This window comes from Solanum pennellii, chromosome 1 (genome assembly GCF_001406875.1).
Source record: "Solanum pennellii chromosome 1, SPENNV200".
Lineage (NCBI taxonomy): Eukaryota > Viridiplantae > Streptophyta > Magnoliopsida > Solanales > Solanaceae > Solanum > Solanum pennellii.
This window is the reverse complement of record NC_028637.1, coordinates 48,050,743-48,063,307: the sequence shown is the minus strand read 5'-3', so window position 1 is coordinate 48,063,307 and position 12,565 is coordinate 48,050,743. Positions and strand designations below refer to the sequence as shown.

The window sequence follows — 12,565 nt, the reverse complement described above, 5'->3', positions numbered from 1 at the left end:
CCCCCCCCCCCCCCAAAAAAAAAAAGCCTGCCACCAACCTACTCCTAAATTTTTTTGTTTCCCGAAGACAAAAAATCTGATTTTCAATCAAGTTTGAAAATTAATTGAATTTCTTAAAATTTAATATTTATTTTTTATTTTTTTAGCACAATTAAGAATTTTGAGTGAAAGTGAAAATAAGTGATCTAATAATATGGATCAAATGGATACCCATATCTAACCCATTTTGATCATATTTGTAGAGACTCTTAAAATAGTTTGAAACCCATATTTAACCAATTAAAATATGAGTGATCCAAGCAATTAAATATGGACAAAATGGACTCATTTTGTTAATATGGGCTGAAATTGCCACCCCTATCCATACTTTCCCAAAATTAGTTTTTCACTTCCTCTTTTAATGAGCATAGGCACTAACAATGGTGAATGATTTATTTCCTGTACTAGTATTAATGAAATAATCATATCACCAATCTCTGACAACTTTATAGTTAAGTTCTAGTTTTTGCCCGTCATTAGTTTTTTTCTATCTCTCAATAAAGGCTTAAATTCTATCAGAGTTTCTATCTGATTTATAGTTAAAAAGACTATATGATTTGCCGGACTTCTTTATATATTTTTTCTAGAAATCAGATGTCTCTCTTTTCTCCTCATAAGAATCCATGCATACCTTTGATAATTTTATGTGCAATTATCTGTTAGGTGGTCATCCCACGCAGTCCACAGCAAGCAAAAGGATTGCTGTTGTCAAGCATACGTGACCCAAATCCAGTTGTTTTTTTTGAACCAAAGGTGATCTCGTTTTCCCTTGCTCCTGCTAGTCTGTTTGCCAGATCATTGGAACTGTAACTCACTACTTTCTGGATGAATTTCAGTTGCTTTACCGGATGGCTGTTGAAGAAGTTCCTAAAGATGATTATATGTTGCCTCTATCTGAGGCAGAGGTATGATACTTCCTCTTTTGTTGTTTATAATTGTTAGAGTGGGTTAAAAGTCCCACATTGGTTGGGGATGGACTGGTGGTCTGCTTTATGGACTTGGGTAATCCTTCCCTCATGAGCTAGCACTTGGTGTTGAGTTAGGCCCAGGTGCCATATCTTTACATTGTATCTGTTTGGGCTCCCAGTGCACGCTCCAATCGGCCCTTGGCCTGTAGGAGCGTGTGTGTTAGAGTGGGTTAAAAGCCCCACATTGGTTGGGGAATAAACTGGCGGTCTGCTTATATAGACTTGACAATTCTCCCCTCATGAGTTAGCTTTTGGGGTTGAGTTGGGTCTAGGTGCCACATCTTTAAAATCATGAATTTGAAACTGAAGTGCATGCCTAAATGCAGGTCCTCAGGGAAGGTACTGATATCACATTAGTTGGTTGGGGAGCTCAGCTATCTATTATGGAGCAGGCATGTGTAGAAGCTGCAAAGGTGGATACTCATTGCTAAAAGATCTGTTATATTCCATTTCCCTGAATAGAATTTTCTATTAGTCGTGTTATATTATTAGTTACTTTTATAAATGCATTTCGTGGTTCATGTCACTGGGAACTAAAATTTTGGTTTCTGCATTCTCAAACTTCTCTCTGACGCTTTGTATAGTATCAAAAAATGTGTATCAATTAATCTTTCAACTGTAGTTCTTACGTAAAAACCTGGATTACTTATCAGCTTCTGAATATGTATATTCTGCAGGAGGGGATCTCTTGTGAACTGATAGACCTTAAAACTTTAATACCATGGGACAAGGAAACGGTAGAGGCCTCTGTCAAAAAGACTGGAAGGCTGCTGGTGTGTGTTTTACCTTATGTACAGAATTGAAGAGGTCCATTTCATCCTAAATAACTTACCTTAAATTTCTTGTTTGTAGATTAGTCATGAAGCTCCTGTGACAGGTGGATTTGGTGCTGAAATATCTGCATCTATAGTTGAACGTTGCTTCACGAGAGTAAGCATTACTTTTTTTTTATAGCCTTGTACACTTCTTCTAGAATCCCTTTTATTTTCTGGATCACCTTGAAAGATCTCCTGTTCTAGGTCATATGTCCTCTGTGCATATCGATTTGCAAAACATAGTCAAAACATGCTTTCTTAAAGAATTATGGGTGGTACGGTGGTTTCAGACAACACAGATAACTGAGAGCTTCTGAACATTCACCTTGTGACCTTGGACTTAGCGGTCATATCTTACTTGAGGGACTGGGTGAGGCTACTGAAACCCATTAGTGTTGTCTAGCATCTGTAAAAATTGAAGTATTTGCCAAGCAATCCTTGGCCTCAAGACTTAACAATTAGTAACATGCACATGTCCATGGACAAAATACACATCTCTATCCAAAAATTAGCACTTGCAATATAAAAGAGAGACTTTCAGAAAATTTGATGAATCAGAACTTATGTCCCCATGGTCAATTGGCGCATCTCTATCCAAACAAAATGTAGTACTTCCAATATAAAAGAGAGAATTTAAAGAGTTCAATGAATGAGAACTTGCTCGACTGGACATACAGAAGAGGCAACATTGCGTTGAATTGACTAATATATTCTGCTGCAGAAGCATGCAAGCGAATGTAGTCTTGAAGTTCTCCAATTTGAAGAAATTGGGATGCCTTGAAATATGGAAATTTCTATCAGCGGGATCATGTTCAGTGCGGCAAAATAGAAGCTGATATACAGTTCAGCTACTTGTAATTTCATTTACCAGAGTTCACATCTGCCAGGAAAGAAAATAGTCTCTCTTTTTCAAACCAGGATGAGACTTGTAATCTTTTACATCTGTTTCAAGATTACAGTTTTTGCAATATAAAGAGAGACTTTTAAGATTACAAACAAGGTCAAGCAAATAGCACAAACAGTACTTTCTTGCTCATCCTCCTTTTTTCTGCTAATAATGCCATGTGTTGCTTTTGTTCCATAGGAGATTCATCAATTAAGATTTGAGATGCATGTTATACTAAGCATTTGTTTGCACTTTATTGCTTGCTTTTAGTTTCAGTTTTTTTCCCTCACATAGAAGTACTAAATTCCATGTGAAATTAGGGAGTTAAGAGCATTACCAAAACTAAAACTAAACGACAGGATAGAAAAAGTAACCTGTCATTTCTCCTGGCTGAACTCCATGCTGTAGCTGCATGTAAACATTACAGGATGCTGCATATCACAATGGTATATAAGTATTTTGTTACTATCCCTTGTTATGGATCTAGCTATGGGACGTTGCAAGACAAAATCAGAGTTAATGTTGAGTGAATTAGGAGTCTGGAAAGAGGTTTTCTTTTTTCTACCTATGATGCTGGTTCGTTAAAAAAGAACCTGCCATCTCTTGAGTTTGAAGTACTCAAAAACTTGACTAATTTTCTGCTTATCATTTCACTAAATGCAAATAATGTACAATACTGGTGGATTAACCACCCATCTGGAAACAAGGAAGTAACTTCCTACTACAACTGAAATGAGAAAGTGGAGGAATAACCTCAAGGACTCTGGAACACAGGGAAGTAACTTCGTACTACAACTGAAATGAGGAAGTAGAGGAATAACCTCAAGGACCTAAAGTGTGCAACCATACTATCCCAAGGACCATATCAGACCTGTGAAATTCTACGACAAGAAAATAAGTGCAAAGAGTAAATCCTTGAATGGTGAGTGAGACCTGAGGAACGACCCCCAAACATCTTTGTGTATGACCACTACCCACAAGAACTGAAAATTGGGATGAGGTCTCAATTGGTAGTTTGAGAAAATTGGCTGCACGAGGATGCATAAAGTTATGAGTGCTAGCACCATCAAGAAGAACCTTAATGGGAGATTCCTTGATATTACCGTAGAAACGAAGGGTGGTGGGGTGTAAGCAGGATTAGGCGAGGTAACTGACAGCTGGAACTGGTGCTTCCTCAGTACAAGGAGTAGACTTCTCAACGACCTTTTCAACTTTAGGAAGTGGAAGCTCCACAACATTGTCTTCCGATAAGAGAAGTAGAAGGTGGGGGGTAGAAGTGCAACAGTGGTTCTTGTGCCATTTCTCATCACACTGATAACAAAGATTGAACTCATGTTTTTGCTGCATTTCAGCAGGAGTAAGCTTTTTATGAGGAACACGACCCACACCAGGGAGGGACGCTGAAGGGCCATGGAATGAAGACGATGAAATTAGTGTGGAAGAGGTCAGAGAAATGGAAGGGATATTTCAGTGACTGGAAAAATTAAGGGCCTGGATAATGAGAAATAGTAGTTTATGAGTTGGGCTTACCAAGCCCGATAACTTTTGCTCTTGTAAATAAGACATCCCAATAGCATCATTTAGATCAACAGGGAGAGAAGCTAATCCCTAAGACTTCCCCATATAAATGTGTGCATCAGTTAGTGCAGTGCCATACCCGATGTCCGATTTGCGATCTTCTCGAATTGAGAAAGATATTCACAAACAAATGAGGTCATTTGGAGTTTTTCCAGAACACCTTCAGGAGCGTCTAGTGTTTTTGCACCAAAACGAGTCTCCAAAGCTCAGGTGAAATGCTCCCCGTCAATCAATGGGTGATTTCTCTACATCCATCGAAACTAGTGATGAGCATCACCCTCAAGGCAAAAAGGGGTCAGTGTAAGGCGTCGTTTATCAGAAACCTCATTGACTTTGAAGTATTGATTAGCTTGGAACACCCAGCTCTCAATGTGAGCTCCATCAAATTTAGACAAATCGATTGGGGCTGGTTGTTTGTCACGACGAAACACTGCATACGGGTTCGAAGGGGGAAGAAGAGGAAACTAGATTTATGTTGGAAACTGGGGTTGTGGAGGAAAGGGGGAGAAAATGGGATTCTAAATGGGAGTGGTGTGTTGGTGGTAGAAGGTTTATGGAGGTGGAATGGTGGGCAGAAATGGAACACTGGAAACAGGTCTTTTTGCTGGTTGTTACCTGACTAGTTAAGTTGTAGGGTGGAGAGCTGAGAAAGAACATCCTGAAACATGAAAGTATATCTCTGAATCATAGCAGTCATGGATTCGAAGCTCTTGTTACAGGAAACAACTTGTTCCTTGACCTGTTTCAGAGCTTTATCCAATGTTTTGAGCCAGGTATTATGTGCCCCGTCATCCATTTGTAGAGGAGGGTCAATGAAAATACCAAATGATATGAACTACCTTGTATTGATAAACAGATCGGGAAAACAAGCTTTTAGAGAATCAGAACTTGCTGAGAAAAAAAAAAACTACACCCATTTAACTAAGGAAAGCAACTGAAAGGAAAACTAAGAAAAGAAATAAGCTCTCAGAATATGCATATCCAGTAGCCTTGTATCTCTTTTCTATTTATAGGCTTTGTTGCTTGGAGAGGAATCCTATGTACTACCTGTGTAATGGTTTTTGGCATGCATGTCCGACACATTTGCCCCTTTGTTGGTCCCTGTAGTGGAGTATTCCTCCAAATATGTAGGTGCAACTTTTGGCCTGTTGCTGCGCCTAAGTGTGAGTGGGTCATTATTACCTCTATTCATAACATAGGCTCCATCGCCTCTACGTGTTTTCATGTTCCTATTCCTATCTATTATTTTTTCATGTTCCAATATTTGGTTATGACATCAAGTATTGGAGTATTTAATTTGCAAGTGTTAATATTTGGGTGGTTTTGTAGTTAGAAGCTCCAGTGGCCAGAGTGTGTGGGTTAGATACTCCTTTTCCTCTGGTGTTCGAGCCCTTCTACTTGCCTACAACGAACAAGGTAACAGGACATGAAACTTGTTTCATTTTCAAAAGATTTCACTCTTGACCTCTTGATCAAAGTGCTGCCTTGTTATTGGTTGCAGATACTGGATGCAATCAAATCTACTGTGAGTTACTAGTGCTCATTCAGTCGTGCGCAGATGCTGGAGTGTTATAGTAGTGAATATTTATATGTATTTCCATATATTATGATTCGGGGTTTCTCTATTAACATACATATATAAAACATTGTTATTAATAGCTTATGCAACCAAAAAAGGTCATGTATTTAGTTACTCCTCTGGCACTTGGCTCACTGCTCACTGCTTTCTGTTTTGGTGCACAAGGGTATGCTGCTTGCTTTGTTGAATCATAGGTTATCCTGTTGTCACGATCCGAGCCTACACTTCAGACGTGACACTGCATACAAGACTCTTAAAAAGCCTCATACAAGCCTCATAACATATCATAACATGAGATAATAGAAAATGGTGCTGAATTTAAACTTTTATCCATACAATCCAGTCTCAAAGAGGGTCACAACCCTTGCAGTAGAATCTGAAAGTCTAATACAATGGAAGGAAATGAAACAAGGCATCACTCGGATCCATGAGGACTCACCACAAGCTCTGTAGAATAGTCTAATCCATGTTTAGTACTAAAAGGGAGATCACCTCAACGTTGGAACCTACACACTGTAGAAATATATAGAAGAGATATGGGTTATACAAAAATGTATAAGTATGATAAATATGCTCAAATCCTTGAAAACATGCCAAAATGGACATTTTAGCTGAAAAACATGCATTTACAAAGTTTGAAAATCATCATACACTTTTAGTGTAAAAAATAAGACTTAATATTCAACATGTAAATCATTATAACGTAATAAAATCATCTCTTAGGTAACCCTAAGTTATATTTATGGAATGTATGAGTGACATCCCATAATACCACTCATACTAAGTATCCCTTTGAAGCCACCATATACACTTAAGACTGGTCAACGGATCGGAATGAACTGGTACCAGACTGGAACGGGACGCGTTGACCGGTATGTTGACCGGTACCGGAATGAACCAGACCGTAATTATCGGGATGAATAATCGGTTCCGTCCCGTTCCATTATATACCGGGATGGAATCGGAACAAACCGGAATGGAACGGGACGGGATAAATGGGACGACATTTTTCGGGATTACGAAGTTTTTAAATTTATACTATAATTGTTTACTTAAGTTTATTTTAAAGATATTTTTTAATCTTTTTTTGCTATTAAGTTTGCAAGTAAAGTCTAATAAAGTTTTCAAAATTTAAATCTTTTGAAGCTTATACTTTATAAGTTATTACTTATTATTCATTAATATTTATTTTATAAGTTTTTATATTTATAACTTGTGCATTGTAAATTATAAATAAATAAAACAAAAAAAGTAGTCATTTTAATTTTTTCGTTTTAAAACGACCGTTGGAAAAAGGGAAGGGGAAATAGGAATGCCGAATGAGGGGTTGGAAAGGGGTGCTGCAGCTTTATCAAAAGCTGCAGGGCAGGGGCAGGTGGTCGGGGGCTCAGGGCGCAGGGCAGCTTTTAGTAAAGCCGCCGCCTACCAAGTGTCAGGGAAGGGGAGAGTGTGGTGGGTAATTTATTTTAATATATAGAAATTATATAAAATATAATTTATATAAAATATAAAATATAAAATATAATTTATATAAAATATAAAATATAAAATATAATTTATATAAAATATAAATATAAAATATAAATTATATAAAATATAAAATATAAAATATAAATTATATAAAATATATTAAGTAAATCAGACCGGAACCGGAACGGATCGGACAGGAACCGGGATGAACCGGTACCGGTACACCGGTACCAAATTACGGTTCCATCCCGTTCCGTGTACCAGTTCAGACTATCCCGTCCCGTCGCATATGCAACCGAAACGGGACGAACCGGAACACACCGGAATGGTACCGGAACCGTACCGGTACGTCCCGTTCCGTCGCCCAGTCTTATACATACTCACCATTCTTCATTCTCATCTTTAGTTAGTACTCATAAACAATAAACATTCATGTTTAATAAGTCATGTCAAGGAAAGCAACTCATAGCAACAATCCAAGTTAAGCCTTCATCATTTCATTTAGCTTTTATGCCAACATTTTCTATAGCATCATTATAAGCACATTCATTTCTTTAGACCTTATGACATTTGAGGAACACACCACAACCACTCTCAAAGCCTACTCGAGCAATGCATGACTGTCATCCCATACTTCCACCCACACTTGATGAGGCCTCTTGAGTAACCATTGCACATAACTCACATGAGGGTAATAAACCCTAACTGACATAGACCATGTGAGAAAATCATGAAATTTGGTGTCTATCCCACACCGTAAAGGGTTGGTCTACTTGCGTAAGGTGGAACTGATAATTTAACTTAGGTGAATCGACTAGCTATAACCTATGTGGGAACATTGTTGTGGGATATGAAAGTTGTTACTAGAATACCCGGCCTAACATAGGGAAAGCTTCTACCCCACAATATCCATTCAATGCTAAGCATTAAACTCCCATAGAGTAGTTCATTCTCTTTAGCATTATTACTCATGAGAGGGATGCCATTGGCGGTACGACTCAAGGTACATTATTACACACATGAAAGGAATGCCATTGGCCTATCAATTCAAGGTACATCATTAGGATAGCTAATTGAATCCTCATGAAAGGGATACCATTGGCCTATCAATTCAAGGCTCATTATTAGTCATTCATGAAAAAAATGCCTTAGGACTACTGATTCAAGGTTCATCATTACATGAATTCACTAACTCATCATGAAAAGAATGCCATTGGCTATCGATTCAAGACAAAGCCTTAGAGTACTTCATTAGCCATTAATGAAAGGGATGCCATTTGTAACAACCCTAAATATGAAGTAGGAAGAACTAGAGTGTTAAATGTGTTTTAGGACTTGGTAATTAGTTAAAATGATGAGAAATGATTTTTAAAGATTGGTTGGAAGAGTTTTGAGGTCGAACGTCAAAAGACAACCATGACGTTCAGAAACTAGTATTTTGAGTAATGTGTTCTTATGGTATATTGTTATCTCGAGCCTTGTTTTGGAGAGAGTTTAATGAGTCAACATCAAGGCACATGTTAGACTCTATGTTAAAAAGGTGTTTTTGAGGTGGGTAAGGGGGCTTGGGCTTGTGCCAGGCCAAGGAAGGAAGGGCCTTATCTTAAAGCGAAGGCTTCCAACCTTGGCTAAACACTATCTCAAGTCTCCACGGACCACTTCACGGCTAGTGGTATTGATCACGGCTCATGAAGGAGGTCGTGAAGATTCCTTGGTGGCATGTGAGGCAAGGCCTTGTGGCCAAGCCACTGCCTCAAACTTCACAAGCCTCTATACGACCAGTGGTCATCACCACAGACCGTTTAGTTGGCCGTGAAGATTCCTTGGTCAATGAAGGTTGGCAAGATCCAAGAGGATCTACTACCTAAGGACCACAGGCACCTTACGGGCTGTGGTCACCTTCTCGAGCCGTTTAGATGGGAGTGGTCCCTGACGGGGATGCCTTATCTAGGGGTTTTAAAGTAATTTATTTAAGTCTTGTAACACGTGGGGTTGATTTTAAAAGCGCCATATGGTATATTTAAGTAATTTTAAGTCTTAAAACCCTACTTTAACTCATTATTTTTGAAACCCCAAATAAAAAATCTCCAAAGTTCTCTCTCAATATTTTCTCTCAAGCTCAATGAAAAAGAAGAAGTGAGAAGCTAAGGTTTTGAATTCAAGGTTTTCTTCATCAAATTTCTTTGGAAATCTTAATAAAAAGGTGTGGGAGTTCTTTATCTAGGGAAATCTGTCACCTTAGAGCCAATTTCAAAATAGATTTCAAGTTTTCAAAGTTTATGAAAAAGTCCAATTTTTCCTCAAACTCATGGTTTCTTGCATGAAACAATTTCAAATGATCAAATATGATGTTATTGATGTTTTAAGATGAAAAACTCCATGAACCCATGCTTTCACTAAATTCCTAAATTTGGCTTATGAAGTGGATTTGATAATTATGATTGGATATTGATTGTATTATTCTTAGATTGAATTGTATTATTGTTTTCTATTGTAATCTATACCTATTTATGATGAATTGTTAGTCTATGGATGAATTGAGAATTTTGGCATTGTAGGCAAGTTATGTTTAAATCTTCTTGTTATATTAGAAGTGTGGGAATCGAGTAATGGTGATTATGGCTTTGGAGAATGGTAACTTGACCTAATTTCATGCTATATTGGAATTGTTCTTGTATGGATTGATCCACTTGTGGTGGAAGTGTTTATATATTTTATGTATTGTGATCATGGCCTTGAAGGCATTACGTGAGGAATTGAAGTGTTGTCATGATATTATATATGTGAATGAGATGTGAAGGATTTGAATGAGAGTCTAATGAGTTAAAGGGAATCATGTTATATAATGTGAAGGTGTTCATGTGATTACAAAGTGACTTTGTATAAAATGTTATGGTATTGTGATTGGAAGTATGTTCTCTCTTAATGTTCATATGTGATGATGCTAGACTATGAAGGGTCTCTATATTGTAATGTTGTATCTTGATTTGGTAGAGTTAGGTGTCTCTTTTTGATACATGAAAGATTCTTGCTCATGAAATCTTGGAATTGGTAGACTTAGGTGCCTTTTTCCTTGATGAATGAAAGATATGTTGAATGGGATCTCTTGACTTGGTAAGCTTAGGCACCTTTTCTTGAGTAATGAATGAATGAATGTCTAGAATCGGTAGACCTAAGCATGGTGCCCTTTATATAAATGACTAATGATGCATTATAGGCTATGTATTGAACGGTAGAACTAAGCATGGTGCCCCTTCATGATGAGTCTAGAACCCGATGTGAATGTAAAACCTTGAAGCAATAGACCTGTAACATTCCAGAAAATGTACTCGTCTAGTGAAGAGCCTATTATGTTTTAAGAATAGGTATTGGGGGTACATGGGCTTCCCAATGCCCAATATTGAGTAATATTGGGCATATTAGAAAATATTGGCTTAAGGGTGTTAGCGAATTTCTATATATACACAAGGGTGTATAATAAAATCCAAGCTTGTCTAAGAAATGTACCTGCAATGAAAACCCTAAGCTAAAAATACACATATTGATTCTCAACCCAACACATGAGGTACAAGGCATCCAAGTGTCAAGCCTAGGTACCATGGCACATGATCATTTAAAATGATCATGTAGATTAAGAAGTGCCCAAGGACATAGTGAGGATCCTTGTGGCAATAAGTAAACATTCCAAATGAACCTTCAAAAATAGTTAGTTGGGAAAGTGGGAAGCAACACATGTGCAAGCGCATGTGTAACCGACCAAGGGGGACCACGCGACCAACCTGATCGAATTCGGTTAGCGCTGGTTAAGGGCAGGCACGCGCGGATGGATCCCTCCATGTAGGGCCTAACTCCCCAACCAACTCTAGACTCTAACTAACTGACCTAACTAACTAACCTAGGACCAACAAAAAATAACTAAGGGACCCGACAACCTAAGACCTAATCGGGTGACACCAAACCATGTAACTAAGAGACAACCTAATTCCTTACCTAAGATGGTCTAAAAGGGTTATTTATGGTCCGAATGACTTAGGGGTACTTTAGTAATTACTCTTGGTCGCTTAGTTAATTAAATTAGCAACTTAATTAATTAATGAAAATTCACAAGTTAGGCCGAGACCCTTAGCCAATTTTTAGATTTGGCTAAGTCAAATGTTCTCCTATGTCTAGTCAACTTAGGAGGGGCGTTTTAGTAATTAAATAATTAATTATTTAATTAACTTGATTGTTCTAAGTTGAATTAGTCAATATCAGTTCCTAGTACTTAGACTCACGTTCAAACACTAGAAAACTCACGACTGGAAACAATAAGCAAAAACGTAAGAAAAACAAAAGTTCTCTTAGGCTATTTTAAGGTATTCTTCAAGGCTTTCGTGCAAGGTGATCTTCATAGATTCAATTCTACATAAGGTATGAGTTTTATATCTTGGTTTCCTTTCCCCAAGAGGCTTTTCAAACGTCTTATGAATTCAAGAATATCGAAACTAGGGTTGTTCCCATGACATTTTTAAACGTCCACCTCCCTAGTTATCCTTGTTTTCGATTCTAATAGTATGTAGATGTAATATCGAATATGTTGTTAGTATGTGGTGCTAATTTATTATTATCTGTAGGGTTTTTGACCTTGATGGAAGCTTTAGGAAGTTGATATTATGTAAGCATATGATAATGATGTATATGATGATAACATGTTGATGCTACAATGTAAATGTCTATATATGATGATGATTATCCTTTTGATATATGTAGTTAGACTATATTGATTTAGTTGGACATTGGTTATGTTTTCTTGTTGAGTTTACTTGGTTGGGCAAGGTTATGGAGCTTTGATTGATCATTGCACTTGTTGACTTGATAAGGATTCATGAGTAGTTGTCTTGCTTATGATATGATTGACTCTTATTCATTCTTGTGATATTATTCGTTGATGTTAGGGTTGTAGTAAATGTAACGACCTGTTTAGTCGTTTTGAGCAGCAGATTTTATTTCTGGAAAAACTGTGTGAGTCGACGGAACCCACGACGGACCGTCATGGGCACGACGGGCCGTCGAGGGTGTCTCGTTGCAAAAGACTTAGACTTTTGAAATTTGGGTACTGAAATCGACTCTCTGAACTTCGTGACGACATGGCAGGACGGACCGTCGTGGGCACGACGGACCGTCGCAGGGGTCTCGTTCCAGAACACTTAGACTTCTGAAATTTGGGTACTGAAATCGACTCTCTGAACTT

At 37.8% G+C, this 12,565-nt stretch overlaps 1 protein-coding gene across 2 annotated transcripts in view; it reads left to right on the top strand.

Annotated features, from left to right (window-relative positions):
• Nucleotides 1-5,999, top strand: part of LOC107008312 (2-oxoisovalerate dehydrogenase subunit beta 2, mitochondrial-like) — a 10,514-nt gene extending 4,515 nt beyond the window's left edge. Inside the window, exons 7-13 of one of the 2 annotated variants that reach the window (XM_015207294.2) lie at nucleotides 703-792; nucleotides 876-944; nucleotides 1,334-1,420; nucleotides 1,685-1,780; nucleotides 1,860-1,937; nucleotides 5,616-5,702; nucleotides 5,788-5,999. In XM_015207294.2, the coding sequence (XP_015062780.1) occupies nucleotides 703-792; nucleotides 876-944; nucleotides 1,334-1,420; nucleotides 1,685-1,780; nucleotides 1,860-1,937; nucleotides 5,616-5,702; nucleotides 5,788-5,823 (543 nt within the window). In that variant the 3' untranslated portion in view covers nucleotides 5,824-5,999. Of the gene's footprint in view, nucleotides 1-702; nucleotides 793-875; nucleotides 945-1,333; nucleotides 1,421-1,684; nucleotides 1,781-1,859; nucleotides 1,938-2,543; nucleotides 2,859-5,615; nucleotides 5,703-5,787 lie in introns of those variants that run through there. The other variant, XM_027914010.1, reaches the window with a different exon arrangement.
• Nucleotides 6,000-12,565: the final 6,566 nt, after the last annotated feature.